We start from the raw sequence: 17,500 nt of genomic DNA on the forward strand, positions 1-17,500 counted from the left end.
GCGTGACTTCGAAAGAATTATCCGTTCTGTTCTGTATACCTGCATTTCTGAATCGCGGTCGGATATTTGCTTGTATGCCCACTTCCTGCGCTGATGTTACGGTCGACGATACTCTTTGCTGTAGTGGACTTATTTGTATCGATCTTTCGCCCAGTTTAATGCCGTTCGAGGAAGATTTAACGCTAGGTTGCAGCACTCTGGGATACCTCGGGGCTGACACTAGCCCAGGATGAGAAAACGCAAATGAGGCTTTCTTAGGAGGCTTAGCTGCGCGGGATAGATTAAGTGGTTCTGTCTGTATGTCTAAATCCGACTGGTTTTGTGTGTTAACTGGCCGTTTCCGCTCTGCTACTGGTGGTGTGAAATCATCCGCATACGCACTACAATTCGAGTTTGTGGGCAGCTCTCTGCTAGTGCTGGGATTGAAGCATTGGTTTGTGAAGGAAACATTTTCTTTCTCCTGCCTAGTGGACGTCGTGACATTCACACTGACCATTTCAGGAGAATAGGGAGTGTCAGCAACCTTTTTGGAAGCCGCTTCGTAACTTGCCCGGAATCCATCCAATAGCCGGTCTAATTCGGCTTCCTCCTGCTGCGCCGTGGCATCCTGTTGAAAGATATACTGTGCAACCAGCTTTTCTTGATTTTTAAACAGATCCACAGACGGTTCTGTACCGGCGAATAGAGATTGTGTTTCGGGCAGTTGGATAAACTCATCACACACTATTTGGGAAGGATTCGGATCGTTTGATTTCGATTTCGACCTTTCTCTGTTGCCAGACTTAGCAGAAGGTGCGGCCTTTGCTCGGATCCTTGGCTTACTTTTCTTTTTTGCCGATAACACATCAGATTCGCGGTAGCATATTTGTCTTTTACGAACGCGAAGGTTTGGGACCTGCGAAGACTCAATAACGAAGTCTTCTTCTTCTGAGCCGGCTGGGAATGTGGTTTAAAATGCAGGTCAAAATTGCTTTGTTTTCCATAACACGGAGTCGTTCGGTTGTTCGGCTTACCTGCGAACGCACTGTCCATTTACTAAGTACCACCGTTTCCGAGTAGGATTCACTAAAACAAACGAAGGGAACAAATAAAAAAGAACCTTCGACAACAGCATTCCCAAAACGCTTACCAGAAGAAACGGGGCTTGCGTTGCTTACAGTCACAGTTAGCGCTTAACCCAAAGTCACAGCAAATGATCAGGGAAAGTAGTTTTAAAGAATAGCTAGTCCTACTTTGATTTTTAGTAAACAACACTACCTGAACGGTTGAATTCAACTCCACTGGCCACGTTTCTCTTGGCTGTTTGTGTCATTCTGTGTGTTTGTGTTAGTAACATTCGGTATGAAAATATACCTTTTTATGCGATTCGATATTCGCCTTCTAGCCGACTGATTTGTATAACTGAAAATTAACGACTAACCTTTCGAATGCTGTCCCGGCGTTGGGCGGTTCGGATATTTACGTGGAAACTAGTACGCAAAAGGTGGTAATTTTTTTCAGATTGATTTTAAGTTTTATTACACCAAGTCAGATTCCAGTTCTCCTCTTTTCTGGCGCCGACGGCTTGATACAATCGAATCCCCACTCGCAACCTTTCAATAATTTGTCGATCAAATTGCTTACACGCTACGTTCATGGTATAAAGAAAAGAAAAACAGTAGTAACGAAATTCATTTTCCTCATGTTGATATGCACGAAATGATATGAACCCTTGTTTCATCTTATTTCCTGTCACTGATACGTACTGTGGGGTTTGGACAACCGATATTGCTTTAAATGTACTGTAGACCATGATGTATTCGTCCGGACTTGAACCAGACAAAATATCCGGAAAAGGAACGAATGATGATTGTTGGTGGGAAGGCATGGGATAGGAGGGTTCCTTGTTTTCTGTTTTACAAAGAATCATGCTCATTCATGTTTGGAAGAGTGGTTTGTTCACATTGACAAAGGAATTGATATCGTAAATTTCTAGTAGAATTTGCAAACGTACATTATTCACAACACGGTTTGTCATCGTTTAGCTATGTGTTTGCTACGGTTCATTATTGTTTACAAGCACACGGCTGGTGCCCAAGTCTCTTATGTTCATCGCATCGAGATGTCGCGTTTTTTTCCCTATAACCAATGATTGAGTTAATATACAAAACATGGCAGAAGATGTTAGCATTGTCGTAACTAAATGTGCCTTAAGGACCAATTACATTCTCTCGATAGGAGAAGAAGAAGAGATAGAGAGATAGAAAGAGAAGAGAGTGAAAAGGGGAAAGGAGAATGCACCGGAAGATAATTTTCCTTCCACTGCATTGTAAACGTTTAATTGTTTTCTTTTTGTTTTTTTTTTGTGTTAAAATCTGGCTCGCAACATCGGCGAGGCTTCGATATATCGATAACTGGGCGCGTCTTATGCGATTTGCTAAGGGGGTAAGTCCACTAAACAATAAGATTCAATAAGACTTTACCATCAATTTGACTATCAACATGACGAGAGTTCGGTAGAGTATTCACTCGGAATTTGACTTCGTTGACACGCGGTAAGACTGTAAGGTTCGTTAAGCACTAATTGAATCGCAATGCGGTTAGCGCCCACTGCCGACTGACCCTCGTAATTCGTAATTGTTCGGTTCGCCCTCGTTCCGCGCGTTACTTACATACATAACTCATGATTACAATATCGACCGTATGTTACATATGAGCCAACGAAACGAGTAACAACAAAAGTAATGATCCAAATGTATGGGTTTTGTGGTTGTTGCTTTAAAATTACTTATTATCATTAGTTCTTGAATCATTAGTTTCAAACGCTGCGTGAAACTCATCGTGCCCCCCCTCCTTTTTGATCCTAAGCCTAGTTACGCACTAGTTTGCTTTTAACCCTAACTCTCGGGATTTCTTTCGCGGAACGTGCACCTGTGTCCCTTAAACAGACTGCTGGCTTACATCGCTCGCTGATACCTAATGCTATTTCTAGTACCTCATCGCATCTCGCAGTACAAAGTTGCAAATGGCTTCAGTATGCCCTCTCGATTGGCTTTCGAGCGTTTGTGATGTGCTCATTTCTTGTGATGTCCGTGTAATGGTCATGATGATGATGATGATGATGCTGATGAGGGTGACGATGTTGGCGTTGTTGGCTATGTGTAGAGTTGCTTCACTCGATGACGGTAACGATGGTGATGCTCGGCGCGTTGAGTATTTGGAAACTGTAATTCTAGACCGATTTCCTCACTCTCACTCTACAGTGCGTCGATGCTTTGGAGATATTGACTGTACTCCTCTTCGTTGGCAAACTCGTGTTGGCTAACAGGAAAGGTACGATGAGAGAGGAAAGTAAAATTAATATTGATTTCAATAATTTTCTATCAGAGCTTCGGCATACCTTCTAGTGTCCCTTCGCTTTCGCCTCCGATCCTGGGGAACCGCTTCGACGCAGAGCACTATGAACCGATTATCACAGGAGTACCGTTCCTGGTCTAATAATTTGTTGCCTAGTAAACTGCTAGCCAGGCCTACTTTGTCCGGTGATGGTGAATGCCAGGCGTCGCAATACGTCTCTATTGCTCGCTCGCCGAGTGCGCTGGACCCGTGCCATACCAGCTTCTGGGGCCTATAAAGCGTTGGATGTGAAGATATTTTTAATATTGCCGTATCAGAAAGGCATGATTTTCATGTTTTAAAACATTAATCATACAAAAACTATGTAGATTTTTATTGAATGTTGGCAAAATATTGAAGGCATCGCTACAAATACTAATAAATTAGTTATAATGTTGTTTAATCAGCGTTAACACCCAGTGTACGACATGTTTCCCTCCATTTGCAAGCAAAAATCAGTGACTGGTAGCACCACGTGGCTATGTTTTTTCAGTGAAAAAATCTTTACAATAAAAACGCATGTCCCTTCCCTTCAACATGATCGCCCTGGAACGTTGCCAATGATCCAACGGGGATTCGCATAGGGATCAACTCACGTGTGTACTCCACGCGTCATGCTCCCGTGCCTATCCAGTGGAAAGGAAAAAGGATATTGAATTTTCATTATTGGCCGTAAAGCTCTTAACAAGATTCACCAAACCGGCACCGACCCCATGCTCAGTCGTCCGTTTGGCGCTCCGTTTTGGGCACTGAGATAAAACAAATTAATCCATTATTCATTGCGTTTGCGTTTGTCGCGGCCCTTTTTCGCAATCACTTGATAAGCGATGCGTAACGCAACCACCGAAGTTCATGATTTGGGAAGGAAATGAAATTAACGCATTAACACTGCATATTCGTAGCGCGTTTGAAGTATAGTAATAAAATAATGGCTAATCGAATTGCGGCAAGTTTATGCAAGGTTCACGAAAGTGAGAAGCGTGACGAGAGGCGAAAGATGCTCCGAATGCCTCACAAAAACCTCGATCCCGACGCTGCAGAGTGATTGACGGGAAATTTTCGAGAGAAACACCAAACCACATGCCAAATCATCTCATTTTTGGGGGGGCAGATTTACGTGTCACTCAATTCGATTCGATTGGCAAATTTGATTTGACACATATTTTTATAGCCGATTTGCTTTTGCCGCGTATCAATGTGTGCCTTTCTCTCTCCGGTGCCGTCGAACCGTTGTACGAAGATTTTCGGTTGTGGCACTCCGACATGACCTCAGCGAATGTTGAACCGGACTGGGCGTCTTTTACAGTGTGACCCTGACAAAGTGATCTCGGCGAGACGGTTTGATTGGATTTGCGCCGATCTCATCGGTGATTGTTTTGGGCTTTTTCGATAAAAGCATTTTGACAACAATACCTCGACACTGTCCTGCGGATGACTAGGGCTATTTCATCTCGGGGCATTTGATACATTTTACCTCCAGGATGTGATATAATTTTTGACTTTTGTTTTGGATCCCCTTTTGGCCGGTCACCTAATGTTTGCCGGTCTAATGAATATGCTTTTAGTGGGAAAATTGCAAATTACCAAAGGGAAAACATTGAATCGTTAAAGCAAACCTTTGGAAGCAGTGGAGCATCCGAGTGTTTTGTTAGTTCGATCTACAGCTGGACCTTCTCGGATTGTGGTCGTTCCTCCCCTGTCCGTGAAAGTCGAAAGCCATGTCAAAGCTCCATCAAAACTAAAACCCGAAGTGCCCGAAATGGCACGGAACTGATGGTTCGCATTAGAAAGGGTACTCGGGCGCATCATTTAGAATATTAGGTTCGATTCCCCCGAGGGTACATCATGGGGGATTCAAGTTTCGTTTTAAGCCGATAGACAAGCGGCATGTTTGTGGTTTTGTTCCTATCAATGCCATGTTTAGGTACGTCATGCTAGCGTATTAGAGGCTGCTCGGTTCACGGTGGTCAGTTACCGTCTTGGAGTTGATGAGAAGTCGCTCTTGGCAAATCGCTGTCAATATGTTAGTTCCGGAATTCCGAGGACAGGAAACCACAAATCACGTCACATACAAACATACACGCACGCACGCACGCACGCAAACTTACCACGTGATATCGGTGAGGACGTTCTTCCCGCTGAAGCTGTATATCCGTGGGGTCTGGGAGAAGAAGCCACCGTGGCCGCTGAAGATGTTGTTCCACGAATTGAACAGAACTTCGCCCCGGTTATTCACAACCGGTAGCTCCCGGTCCGCTACTCGCACGATCGAGTCCAGGTTTTGGATTCTAAGGAAAGAATGAAGAAAACAGAGCGCACAAAAGAGAGCAGCGAAAAGTTAGTTAATGGTGTAGTTCCCAAACTCCTTCAGGTCCCCGAAAATTCCCTAGATAGCCCCCTGCCTTGCATGGCTGCTGCCAGAAGAACACACGACATGACGAGGGATATAATAAGCAAAACCGGCGACAAAAGTTGGTCATAAACTTGCGAGAACACATGGGTGACGCAGGGAAGTAGTTAAAATTGTGGAAAGTAGCAAATTAACAACCAGGATAACGACAGCCAAATCCCTTCACAAAGACCGGCACCGTGGCCCGTCCCGGCTTGCTGCGGTACATTCGTGAGGTATTAAACGGATGAATTAAGATGCCCTTGGGGATTACGCTCGAATTAGAGAGCAGAGGCTCACTGTCGCGCGTTAGGCTTTACGTCAATTAACAGGGCAGCGTGAGTGATAAAGCCGTCACGTCACACGGCGCTGGAATCAAAAAGCGAATAAATAATAGCTTCTTCCCCTCCCTAAAGAGCAAACTGGCGTACGTGGGAGTGATATAAAGCGTGGATATTTCCGTCAAACCGCACAACACCACACGGAACGACGGCTCCGAGAAGGTGGAGTGAAAATTGAGTAATAAAATTTCCATCAGTAACGGGGGTGATGCGGTAACTGCACACCTTGTTCTAGCCGCCTTGTTCCTCGTACTGTCTAATGCCAACGAGTGCTGCCGTTCGCTCGCTCTAATACTCGTCGTTATGAATAATGAAATATTTGAAATGCATTGTTCAAACATTAACATTCCCATCCTACATCATACGAAAGAAACGGTGGTGAGGTCTGAGGCGAGCAAAGAAAACCGTAACCTGGATCACTACCTACGTACACAGCAAACGAAAGCAGAACAGACAGAACAGGCAGCTCCATATAGCATACACTCCGTGGCCAGAAGCGGAAGCAACAACAAACCTTTACCCGAGAAGCGTCAGCACAGAAAAGTGTTTTTGCTGTGCCTCGGGGCCCCTGGCTTACCAGTCGTAGCAGAAGCCTTCTGACGTGCTACTGGTTTCGTATACATATACCTTGAGCTCACATCGGTACCGCGAGCTTAATCTTGCTCACATCCCCATGCAGCCGGCAGCAAGCCACTTGTGAGAGGTTCTGACTAGTGCGAGGCGGTGCTCTCGGTGCAGTGCACGTGGGTCGGAGGTGGAAAGAAGAAACATTCTGGATGCATTGCAAAATGCATGCATGCAGCATACGCCCCTCCTCGCGTCTGAGCGTTCTTGAAGTTTAATTTTCATTCAGCGCTGGCGCCGCTGATTGGAAGTTCGCCGTTAGTTCACCGGTGCCTTGGAGAGGTGTTTCGAAGCTTTTCTGCACTGATAAGCACTGCCTGGTGTGGCTACATCTGCACCGGGAATGCTCATCGAACGGGGCATGGTTGATAGGTCGCTGGAAGAGGAATTGGATCGGGTGTTGATTTTTCGAAGCAACGCTCTGCAGTATCCCATCGCAATCGGCGCGAAGTTTGTGATTACTGCAATCAGCAGTTGGCTAACCGATTAATGGTATCGATAAAGGAACGTATCAATTCACAACCCACGTAGCACACGACTGGGTAGATAATTTGCATTTTGAACCCCCCATCCGGTTGAGAGCATACCGAGTTCGAGTTGCTGTCTAGCGCCACTAGCGCTTCCGCTACGAAATGCCTTCCGGAACTGGTGAATGTCTCGTAGTGTTGGAGGCATCGTCGAGTTCCTGCTGCTGATGCAAAGGACTGAGGTTTCCGTTTGCTACGTATTTCGCTTAATTTTGATGCATTTCCACCCCATCAGCGGAATCGATCGGACGTTTCCAGTGACGTCTCCGGCCGGAAAAATCGTGCTGGTGCTGGTGCTGCTGCTGCTATGCTTCGACATCGGTACCGAAAGGAAGTAAGTGTGTCGACGATGCCCGAAATTGCATCCTAATTGGATTGACGTAGCGGAAGGGCCTTTCAGAAGGTGATTTTCGGACGGTAGTAGGACTTGTACCGGAAGGTTACTCCATCCCGTGGTTCCCGTGGTGACCGGTGATGGTGTTAATTTTATTATGGTCAACTTTTGGGTGATACCATAGCCGATCCCTTCGTCCACCAGGTCGGGGACGTGGTGATTACGATTTTCTCATGCCATCGGAAGCCGAAGCGTTTGCTGCTTCTCGTTACACGAAACAGCAATTTATCTATAGCACTCCACACCGGACGGTTATCGGATACCGTAACCGGTGTCCCTGGTCTGCCGGTTGTAGGATTTTAATTATTTTAAAGCGGTGGTCAAGTGGCGATTGGCCGGAACGCCGGTCATCGTTTAATGAGAATCGATTTGCGGATCATGCGATACGTCCACTGTTGCAATGATGCAGCAGAGTAGTAGTAGTAGTAGGCCGCTTTTGTTCTTGTCGTTCCAGTGGCGGTTGCTTCTCGCCGACGTAATCAGTGGTTACTTCGATTCGAAAATGGAGAGGCTATTTCTTCGAAATCAGAAGCGAAGTAATGGAATATTGGTTTTTAATAGACCGAAGGTATTTAAGGATGTACCACGATGTAGGCACGTAGTTTTGCCATTAAAAGCAATGTGGTGAGTTGATGATTTTGTGTTTCAAAACCTATCAAGAAGCTTCACCATTATACTTCAACACCTATTTGCACAGCTTATCCTTAACTTTCATACCTAAAGGTACATTAATCTATGATGCATGATCATCATGCAAAATGATCATCAACATCATCTTGATGTTGGTGGATCGTGCTTCAAATGTCAAACTATTGCTGAGCATGGGCACGAAGAAATTAGAAGAAGCCTATGGTAACCACATAAGGCTACAGAGCAAGGGGATGAGCTGCATTACCCAAAATTATTCCACCGTTGGTCGCTTTGCTGCGCTAGGTTTTTGTGGTTTCTGGTGAATTTTCGACGATGGAATTCTGCCCGCGATACTGCGCTGAGCACGAAATGGGAAACTTTTTCCCCGGAAACGTTTCAGAAGTGAAACACGGAGCCCGGATTCTAAAGTGGTTAGTATGGGAAGGAGTTGTGTGTTCATAAATTCAGATGCGAGTCACACGAAATGGCACAGCAATGGCAGGCCGCCGGTGGTGGTAACCACAGCCCAGCGATCCTTGGATAATCCTCCACTCATCGTTGTCGTGTTGCTAAGGCAACGTACCGTTCGCCGTTGCTGAGTACGCGTTGAATAAGCTTAAATAGATGAGTCTCCTTCTCCCCCCTTCTCCTTGCTTGCATGTACACATGTTTTAGGACCGTGAAAATCCGTCTTTTGCCGGCATCCGACTTTAGCGACTATCTGCCAAATGAGTGTACGATTGGTGCGACTACAGCTGCCCTTCCCGGGCCCGGCAACGTCCCTGCCTGCCAGCCTGCCTGGCTGCCGCTTCGGTGGTCGGTAGCTGGCCATGATTAACATTTAGCTTGTTCGCGAGGAAAAGTTTCGTAAAAGGAAAATAACTCAGGCGGAAACGGAATGAATGGGCGCAACTGACAAAGTTGGTTGACAGCCACCACCGATGCTTTGGTGCGGAGCTGGCGTGAAAATGGAGCTAATTTAAATTTTACAGATTCCAGCAATTTCGAAACGAAATTGAATTACGATACGAACAGGGGGCCCAACTTAACCAGGAAGATGAACGTTGGGCTGGGCTGGGCAGGGACGACGGGGGTCGGTGGTTTTCTGGAGCGAACAACATGTTCGGGGGATTTGTTTGGGCCAGTGATTAAGTAGGTATTGTTGAGAGCATTGCAATCAACACGATGTGGGTGTTGGGGGGGGCAGCTGCTATTGAAAAGTGAACTTTAACAGCAAACTATTTATAGAGCAGCATAGGGAGCGTGGGCATTTGCTTCATTGTTCGATTAGAAACCCCACGATTTTAATTATTTCCAGATTTTGATGAAAGTCGGATTGTTGGCCTCATTTGATAAGAGATAAGTACCGTAGATAAGTGGAATCTCAAACTAAAAGTTGTGCTCAAATGTTGAATCCAATTCAATCAAAGACCAGAAATGCATGAAATGATTTTCACTCCAATGAAAGGCTTTTTTTTTATAGAAATGAGGATAAGCAATTTGTTCTATCTTCAGACAAACTTCCACATAGTGCATGAAAACTAGGATGAAGCAATAGAGCCATACGAACCATCGTTATCGACAATGTTGCCTAGACAGTGGCATGGATTTTATTTGATTTACGTGATTTAATGTGCAGAGAATAGCGTGGCATCCGCAGCACCCCCCAATCTGGGTGGTCTTGTGGTAGTGACAGGCGGCGAGTGTGCCAGCCGGCAAGGAGCAAACAACGAACAAAGACCAATTTTGGTAAACGTTTGACGACCGAACGACAGCATTGAGCAACACGGGTACTTAAAACAGATCGCGGTAGAGGGAAAGAGAGAGAGAGAATAGAGTATCACACTTACCTCGACGATAGGAATGCCCTGAATGTCCCAAGGAGACCGGCACGCCGTGCCTGGCGATAGCACGCGAAGTCAGCGCCACGAATGCCCTGCATATCGCCCGAGTACGGTTCGTTAAGTGCTGCCATCCTTAGCTGGAAACAGTTTCGGTACATGGAAGAGAAAGGGAAAGAGAGCGAGAGATAGAGAGAAAGACAGGGAACGTATTATAAAGAGGCGCAAAGAACACGGGCATACGTAACAAGCTTTGATGGAGAATAATGCCAAATAGAAGCAGACTAGGTCCGGTCATAGTATGAACGTTCGCGTTGCTGGGAACAATGGGAATGATGGAAAGCATGAACGCCGAGCGAAATGAAGACAAATCTGAGAGACGAAATGAAGAAATTTGCAGTAAATAAGACCGAGACAAAAAAAAAGAGCCGGAGCAAAGAAGCGCCGGTACGGCATTCGTTCGTGACATGTAAACATTTTGAGCCACGCGCATTTGCTCTTAATTTGATGGATGGATGGATTCTTGTGGTACGGCTATGCTATTCACATCGATTTCTATACGCTACGCTAGCAGTGATGGTATGGAGTGAATGTGATCCAATTGTCGTGAATGAATAATTTAAAAGCAATGTCTGGTACATTGTCAACCACCCTTTGAAATGGACTGATGATGCGCCTCAGTCTCTCGAGACGAGATTAACGAGACGCAAATAACGAAATGAAAATTGATTTACTACTTAGCACAACTATGGCGGGACTTGTGAAGAATGTATAATGAGCTGGTACAATTATTGAGCAATCATTAAAGGGGACCTCAAATTGCTAATTATCTTATATATTGACTACGAAAAAGTGAACGTAGTTTAATAATAAAGAATGTAACCTATAACTCATGTTACAATGGGTGTAATACTTGATGTGTTCCATGTTATAAATACGATAAAAAACGATAACATTCCCTTTCAATCACTTGCATAATGCGAACGATGCGCGACCTCTTTAAAACAAATGAGTCCATCGTGGAGAGTGGCCGCGGCAAACAAAACGCCGTTGATTTGAATAGCAATTGCCGGAATTCAATTACGGTAATCGAATCGGCGCTCATCCTCCACGCCTCAGCCAATCAGGGGCTCACACTTTTTATCGTTTCGTCACATTTTCACTTAAATTAAACGACGATGATGACCGAACCCCCGACCAGCCAGCTCACCATTATACTACTACTGGGGGGTGGGTTAGTGGTGGTGGAGGAGCTGGATCGAGTTTCCATTTTTTTCCACTGTAAAACGTGCGCTGTAACAACACAGCCCCGCGCTCCTCTTCGTTTGACTGCCACTCGTGATTCGTGAAGGGGCCCAGGAGCCGCAGGAGTGGTGGAGTGTATTTCGAGTTTAATTAAAATTTGATGAAAACTACATCCCATCAGCGGTCGCGAAGCAACACTGCAACTGGGAAAAGTGTGTGAAGCGCTGAACGCTTCAGCTCTCATCCTATTTGTGCGTTGATGTTTGGAGAACGTTTATGTTCTCGTTCAGGTATGAAAGCAGCAGCAGCGAGCGGTACTTAGCGGCAACATTACTTTCGCCCAGGCATGCAGAATAGCCACGGTAATCGCAGAATGCATTAGTGAAGCACAATATTACGCTGATGTGTGTGTGTCGGATGTTTGCACTTGACTGACTGGTAAGTGGCAATGATTGTTGTGGATGCATGAGTGGCGCACATAAATCATCGCTCCTTCGCTTGCGATCATCAGCAACAATGTAGCAGTGAGTAGGGACGTTTATGACCAAAGCTCGTGGCAAAGCGCTACTTTCTGAGAGGTTTTTGCTGTCAGTTGGTGGAAGATTTCGTTTGTAAAATTATTATTATTAGCATTTTTATCGCAAATTACGATCGTAATAAATGTGTTCGCCCACGCCCACGACTCTCTCAAGCTCGAGCGGAATCATTTGGATGAGGGCGGGGACTACTAATACTTTTGCTCTGTAGCGCTCATCTTGTTGTTGCGAAAGGAATGAGCGTCTTCATCTCGGTAGAAGCATGGCATGATACCATCTAGCAGGCTGTGACCTATGGTTTGCAATCAACGCTTCTTATTAAGCGAAACCCTCAGCTTCCGGTGTGAAAATGCTAGTAACCAAAGCGATGCTAGCGGTCATGTTACATCGATTAGCAAAATCCATTTATTCCGTGTTGTTTTGTGAATGTTAAACGATTTTTTTGTCGACAGAACGCGTCGCCTGTTCTCAATGGAGGTACTTGATGGAGGCGCATGGTACCATGCGCCTCCATTAGGTTTTTTCCTTTCTGTTTTTGGGAGGAAACGAAATGCGCAAAATGCATTAAATAAAATGAAGTTCATTAATTTATCAACGTAACTTTTATACAGTATCGTCGCTGCGTGGTACATCTGCAAACCAATCACACAGAAAGCGTGCTCGCCATAATGTTACCCTCACACGAGAGCTCCTCTAGGGACTATGCAGCTGTGTGGAAGCGTCCCCCCTCCCAAGACGCTAAGACGCCAGTGCACAAAGTAAAAGTGCGTAAAAGAGCCGAAACGAGGCCACTCCCGATGTCTCTACTCGTCTGGGTAATGATCCGACCGTGGATAAAGCCAGCGAATGAATGTTTGAATAAATAAAGCTGCCGCGCCGGGAGGCAAACGCATCGAAAAGGGAATTCGAAAGAATAATAATAAATAAACGAAAGGAAGGCAGGAAGGAAGCAAGGAAGGAACAACACCACAAAACAACAACGAAAAACCATCCAACTCAACGGGCTGCTGGGCGAAAAGTTGTCCCTACAGAGGAAGGAAAAACCAAAGAAAAAGGCAAAGAGGAACGCGAGAGACCGCCGAAAGTCATGCCAAGCCATGGCGATGGGCTTCCGTGCGATGGCAAAATGAACGAGATGTCTATTCCGTGCGTGTGTGCATGAGCGCGCGGGGTGGGATGGGGTGAAATGGTGAAGTAACAAAATGTGTAGCATACACGTCGAGCAGTAAAGCGTGGAATGCTGGCCACTAAGCCTGCTAGGCCCCTTCCCCGGTGTAACCGGGAAGGTGGGAATCATTTGAGAAAATATTTACCGACTCATACTCCGGTGTGGCGGTTAACTGCATCCAGGGGTGAATTGTTGTTACACGTTGGATGATGGTTAGTTTGTTGTTTGTTGTTGTTGTTGGTTGTTGTAATGGTGCACGCACGGTACGGCGCACGGTTGTGTGTGTTTGTGCGGCGATCGTTGTTTTATGGTTATTGCACATTACCACCGGGGCCGATGGGGCCACCCGTGAGACCGCAGTCAGCATCGTTAGTCGTTAGTTTCGCGAGGCGCGAGGTGTTGGGGCGAGGACGGGTCGTGCAGAGTTCCCCGGAACCGTCGGGGGAGACCAGGTCGCGTGTTTTGGATTTTTTTTTCAAATATTTTTTTTCGTTTTCGACGCACAACATGACACACGTTACAGCAGCCCGAGTTCCCGAGGGGAGCCGGGGGGTGGTCGTAGCCGTGGCAGTAAAATGTGCACCAAAAAAAGGTAAAGATAGATAGAGAGAGAGAGAGAGAGAGAGAGAGAGAGAGAGAGAGAGAGAGAGAGAGACAGAGAGGAAGAGAAAGAGCAAAGGAGAACAAGGAATGAAAACATTGGTGGCGCAGCGTGAAGCTGTAAGGTCTGTTAAGTCGAGCACGTCGTGCAGTCGTAGCGATTAGGGTGAACCGGAACAACAGCGGCGTGAGGATTCGGCCCAGCATTTATTATCGCCGAATAAACACACACACACACACACATGTGTATATATTTCATTTCGGTGTTTCGTTCCGTATGGCACGCGAACAAAAGCGACAGAACAAAAACCATCCTGCAACGGATGCCTTCCGTCCGGTGGATTGCAAAGAAAACAAATGGTTTCGGTGGGGGGGAGGCGAAAGCTCATCCTTATGGCTTAGCGATGGCGAAACGAATGTCTTACTGTTTTTTGTCACTCGCAAGTTTACCGAGGGAATCGTCTATACCGGCCTCCCGGTTAGCAATGGCTGGACCCGGAACGTGCGACAGAAATGGTAAAATTAAGAAAATATTTTACCAGCTTAAGCATCCATCCGCGAACGGGCGAAACGGAATGACGGATGCCCGGAAGCCCGGCCACAGTCTTGCAGCTGCGTTGGCTGTTTCAGGTTTCCATTTTTAGCTCCACGAGTGCGAACCGGCGCTGTATTAATAGTGCCAAACACGGTGTCACGGTGCAGCGATTGTAGGTTAATTGAGACAGCAGAGCAGAGTGTCCGGTGGAAAGCACTAGCCATGCCGAAAGGACACTTTCCGACGAATCGTCAACAATACAGCCACCACCAGCCTTAAGCCAATGCATAAGCACTTGTGCTAATGCTACACTAGCGGCTTGCGATGCCCAGCCGTTCCCAATGGTGAGGAGGTAGTTCAATGAAAAAACAAATAAAAAAGGACGGAAGGATAAAAGCTTATGCATGCAGCTGCAAGCCACAGCCAGCGTTTGCCTTTTGTAGTGAAAGAGCTTTGGTTCGGGCGTGTATGCGCAGCGGATTAATGGGCGACGGGGGAGGGGCGACGGTATGGTGGCAATAATGAAGAGAGACACGTTAAATTATAAATATTGGATTATTATTCCACAAAAATGGCACATAAATTCCAATGACAGCGATGGCACGATAAATTTTCCCGGCATGCGTTTCAGCGGTTCGCTCGATGCGCTTCCGGCCAGGCCAGGTTGGTGAAATGCTGTCCCGCGGTTCTTTTTTTGGTTGTTGTTGCTTTGCTTCCGCTTTGCTCGGTATTGCTTTCCGGTTGAAACAAACCGGCCGTGTTTATTGAGTTTTATTTCATCTTTCACATACGGCGGACCTTCATAATGCCAGAGCGTTACGGTTTTGTGCGCAAAAGAGGATATCGTATATAAAACTGGGACCCCCAGTGTCGGTTTTGGGGATGGGAATGATTGAAATAAATATTGAAAGTAGTATCAACAACGATGTGCCGTAATCGGAAACTGCACTAAGCTGTTTCCACGCAAAAAGGGTTTTTGTTTTTGGTTTCCTTTAATGTAAAGAGGCACCTCTCGTCAAAGCTCGCATCACATTTAACGAATTTGTCACAAAATGGCTTCGAATTCCGGTGCTGTTTGTTTAGCGCGCAAACCATTGAACTGGAAGAAGGGATGCGGTTACTTACCGTTGAGTCTTCCTCGTGGTGCGGATGGTTTTTGATGAGGTTCGATACCTGCAGCTGTTCGGAACGTTGCGGTGGCAGTCCGGTGGTAGTCGGTGGGGCGGGTGTAGCGATCGGTACGAACGTTCCAAGCTGCAAAAAAGGTTAACACGGAGAAGGTTTGCAAAATGTTGTGACTCTATTTACGGACGGCGAACTTTTGGGTAAGTAGAAATGGTCCCCGCTCACGCAGTTGTTGTTTGAGGAAGGTCAACCGGAATGCAAATTTGTTCGTTTGGTTGGATCTTTATACCTTTTGGCTGTGGGGCAGCGGGTTTTTATTTGCCTATAAATCAATTATATCCTTTGAATGAAGAGTGACTCTTATCTAGCATTCGCTTCCCTTACTTATTTTTAATATTGCAGTTTCCAAGCTCAACTATTAATGCGATTACTGTTTCGTGGAAGTTCATCATTTTGCCGGTCTATTCATTTATTAGAGCTCGGAAATATCTCGGAAAATAAATGTTTTAAAATATTCAATTTTAATGGCTTCAATGTTGGTGCGGTGTTACGATGTAATAGGAAAAAGCACCGAGGAAGCGCATAAACTGGCACAAGGGAGGACGCAATCCGCTCCTGTTGTCTATTCCATTCTTCGAGAAGGATTATTTCTGACCAGAGAAAATTAATTTCCATTATTTCGTCCCGGTGCATTATAGTTTGATGCAGATGCATAATGAAAGTAACGCGAAAAGCATTTCCCTGATGAAAATTGTGCTTTTCCTTTAACATTGAATGAAGCACATTGAATGATCGTATTGTATTGTGTAAGAGAAAAGTAAAAAAAAAAAAATTAAGCATGAATTAAATGAAAACGCTGCTATTGTAGTGGGCCATTGTCAATTATTTATGCTCTCAGAAAAATGTAGTGATCGTTGCGTGTATTGTTTGTAAATCTTCCTTTTTCATAATTAAATAACACAAAAACTACAATTCACTTTCGATGACAGCGGTCGCTTTCTGTTGCTTTAACGATAATCATGTGGTTTCGCTGGAGCATTATTCATGTTGCGGCCGGCGTGCAAACAATGTTGCTTCCGCTTGGTGAGATTATTTAAGTGTCAATAATAAAATGCACGGCAGGGATCGTCATGCGTTAAAAAAAACTCTGCGGGAGATGGAATACGCAAAAACAAGTAGTCTCCACCGCGCAGCGCAAATGTATAGCGGCTGGTAATTGAATTTAATTACGTTTACCGATAACTCGCTGCGCTGCTATTGATGCACTGGAGCAGACATTGATGTTGATAATTGTTGTCATTGGACTTCCGCGATAATGGAGCTCATTGTTGGACATGGGTGCTCGCTGACGCTTTCAACGAGCGTATAAAGTGGATAAAGTGTTTCCGCTTAGAAAAAGTATACATTCGGGGAACACTGCTGTCATAAAGCATTGTCCTTGTGTTAATTAAATTCAGGATATGAAGGATACATTGTGCACGCACATGGACGCACTGTTGATATAATGTGAAAAGTATACTTTGTTTGCACATCTTTCAAAATCTTTCATGAATCACATATTTTAGTAATGGAATACCGATTTACATAACTCTCTGTGACGATGGTATGAACAAATGATGTTCTTCAACCTACTCATAGTCTATTGTTTGCTCGTACAGCAACACGACCACCGATCTAATTTGATTCCGGCTGAGTTTATTAGGCTGGTAGGGTAACGATAGGGTAAACAACATAAAGTTGATCGCCTGCCTTGTCGCAACGGTCGTCTAGAACAACGCGACAATTGATTTCAGTAGGGATGCCGCACACGTGTGGCACTGTGAAGCGTATCGGGCAGAGACAGAAACAGCGAAGGCATTGTGTGTCTTGCTCCGCTCATAAGCTACCAGATACTCGAGGAAATGAAGATGGACCGGAATGGGATACTTACCGCAATATACTGCCATCCTTTTTTCACTCGCACCAGCAGGGCCTCCTCGTCAATTATGTATGCGAGTGTTCCGACCGGCGTATGAGCAGACATCTGTAGGAGAGACAGAGAGCGTGAAAGAGAGGTAAATGAGTACGAGATGTGGCAAAAAGCCACCCCGATTCCCATCATAGCGAGTGACACTAAATCTTGAGTGGATCTCATTGTCTTGCCGAGGAAGCTCGGCATCCATAATTGTAA

The 17,500-nt window shown here is 45.5% G+C and overlaps 1 protein-coding gene across 11 annotated transcripts in view; it reads right to left on the reverse strand.

The window, feature by feature from the left end:
- Positions 1-1,495: 1,495 nt before the first annotated feature.
- The window catches only part of LOC125954413 (collagen alpha-1(XVIII) chain), a 113,561-nt gene continuing 97,556 nt past the window's right edge, over positions 1,496-17,500 (reverse strand). For 10 of the 11 annotated variants that reach the window (XM_049684723.1, XM_049684721.1, XM_049684720.1 and 7 more), the window contains 7 exons: positions 17,261-17,353; positions 15,331-15,459; positions 13,216-13,242; positions 10,131-10,261; positions 5,484-5,663; positions 3,380-3,607; positions 1,496-3,300 (listed from right to left, as the gene is read on the reverse strand). In XM_049684723.1, the coding sequence (XP_049540680.1) occupies positions 3,237-3,300; positions 3,380-3,607; positions 5,484-5,663; positions 10,131-10,261; positions 13,216-13,242; positions 15,331-15,459; positions 17,261-17,353 (852 nt within the window). In that variant the 3' untranslated portion in view covers positions 1,496-3,236. The remainder of the gene's footprint in view (positions 3,301-3,379; positions 3,608-5,483; positions 5,664-10,130; positions 10,262-13,215; positions 13,243-15,330; positions 15,460-17,260; positions 17,354-17,500) is intronic. The other variant, XM_049684717.1, reaches the window with a different exon arrangement.

This window comes from Anopheles darlingi, chromosome 3 (assembly GCF_943734745.1).
Source record: "Anopheles darlingi chromosome 3, idAnoDarlMG_H_01, whole genome shotgun sequence".
NCBI classification, from domain to species: domain Eukaryota; kingdom Metazoa; phylum Arthropoda; class Insecta; order Diptera; family Culicidae; genus Anopheles; species Anopheles darlingi.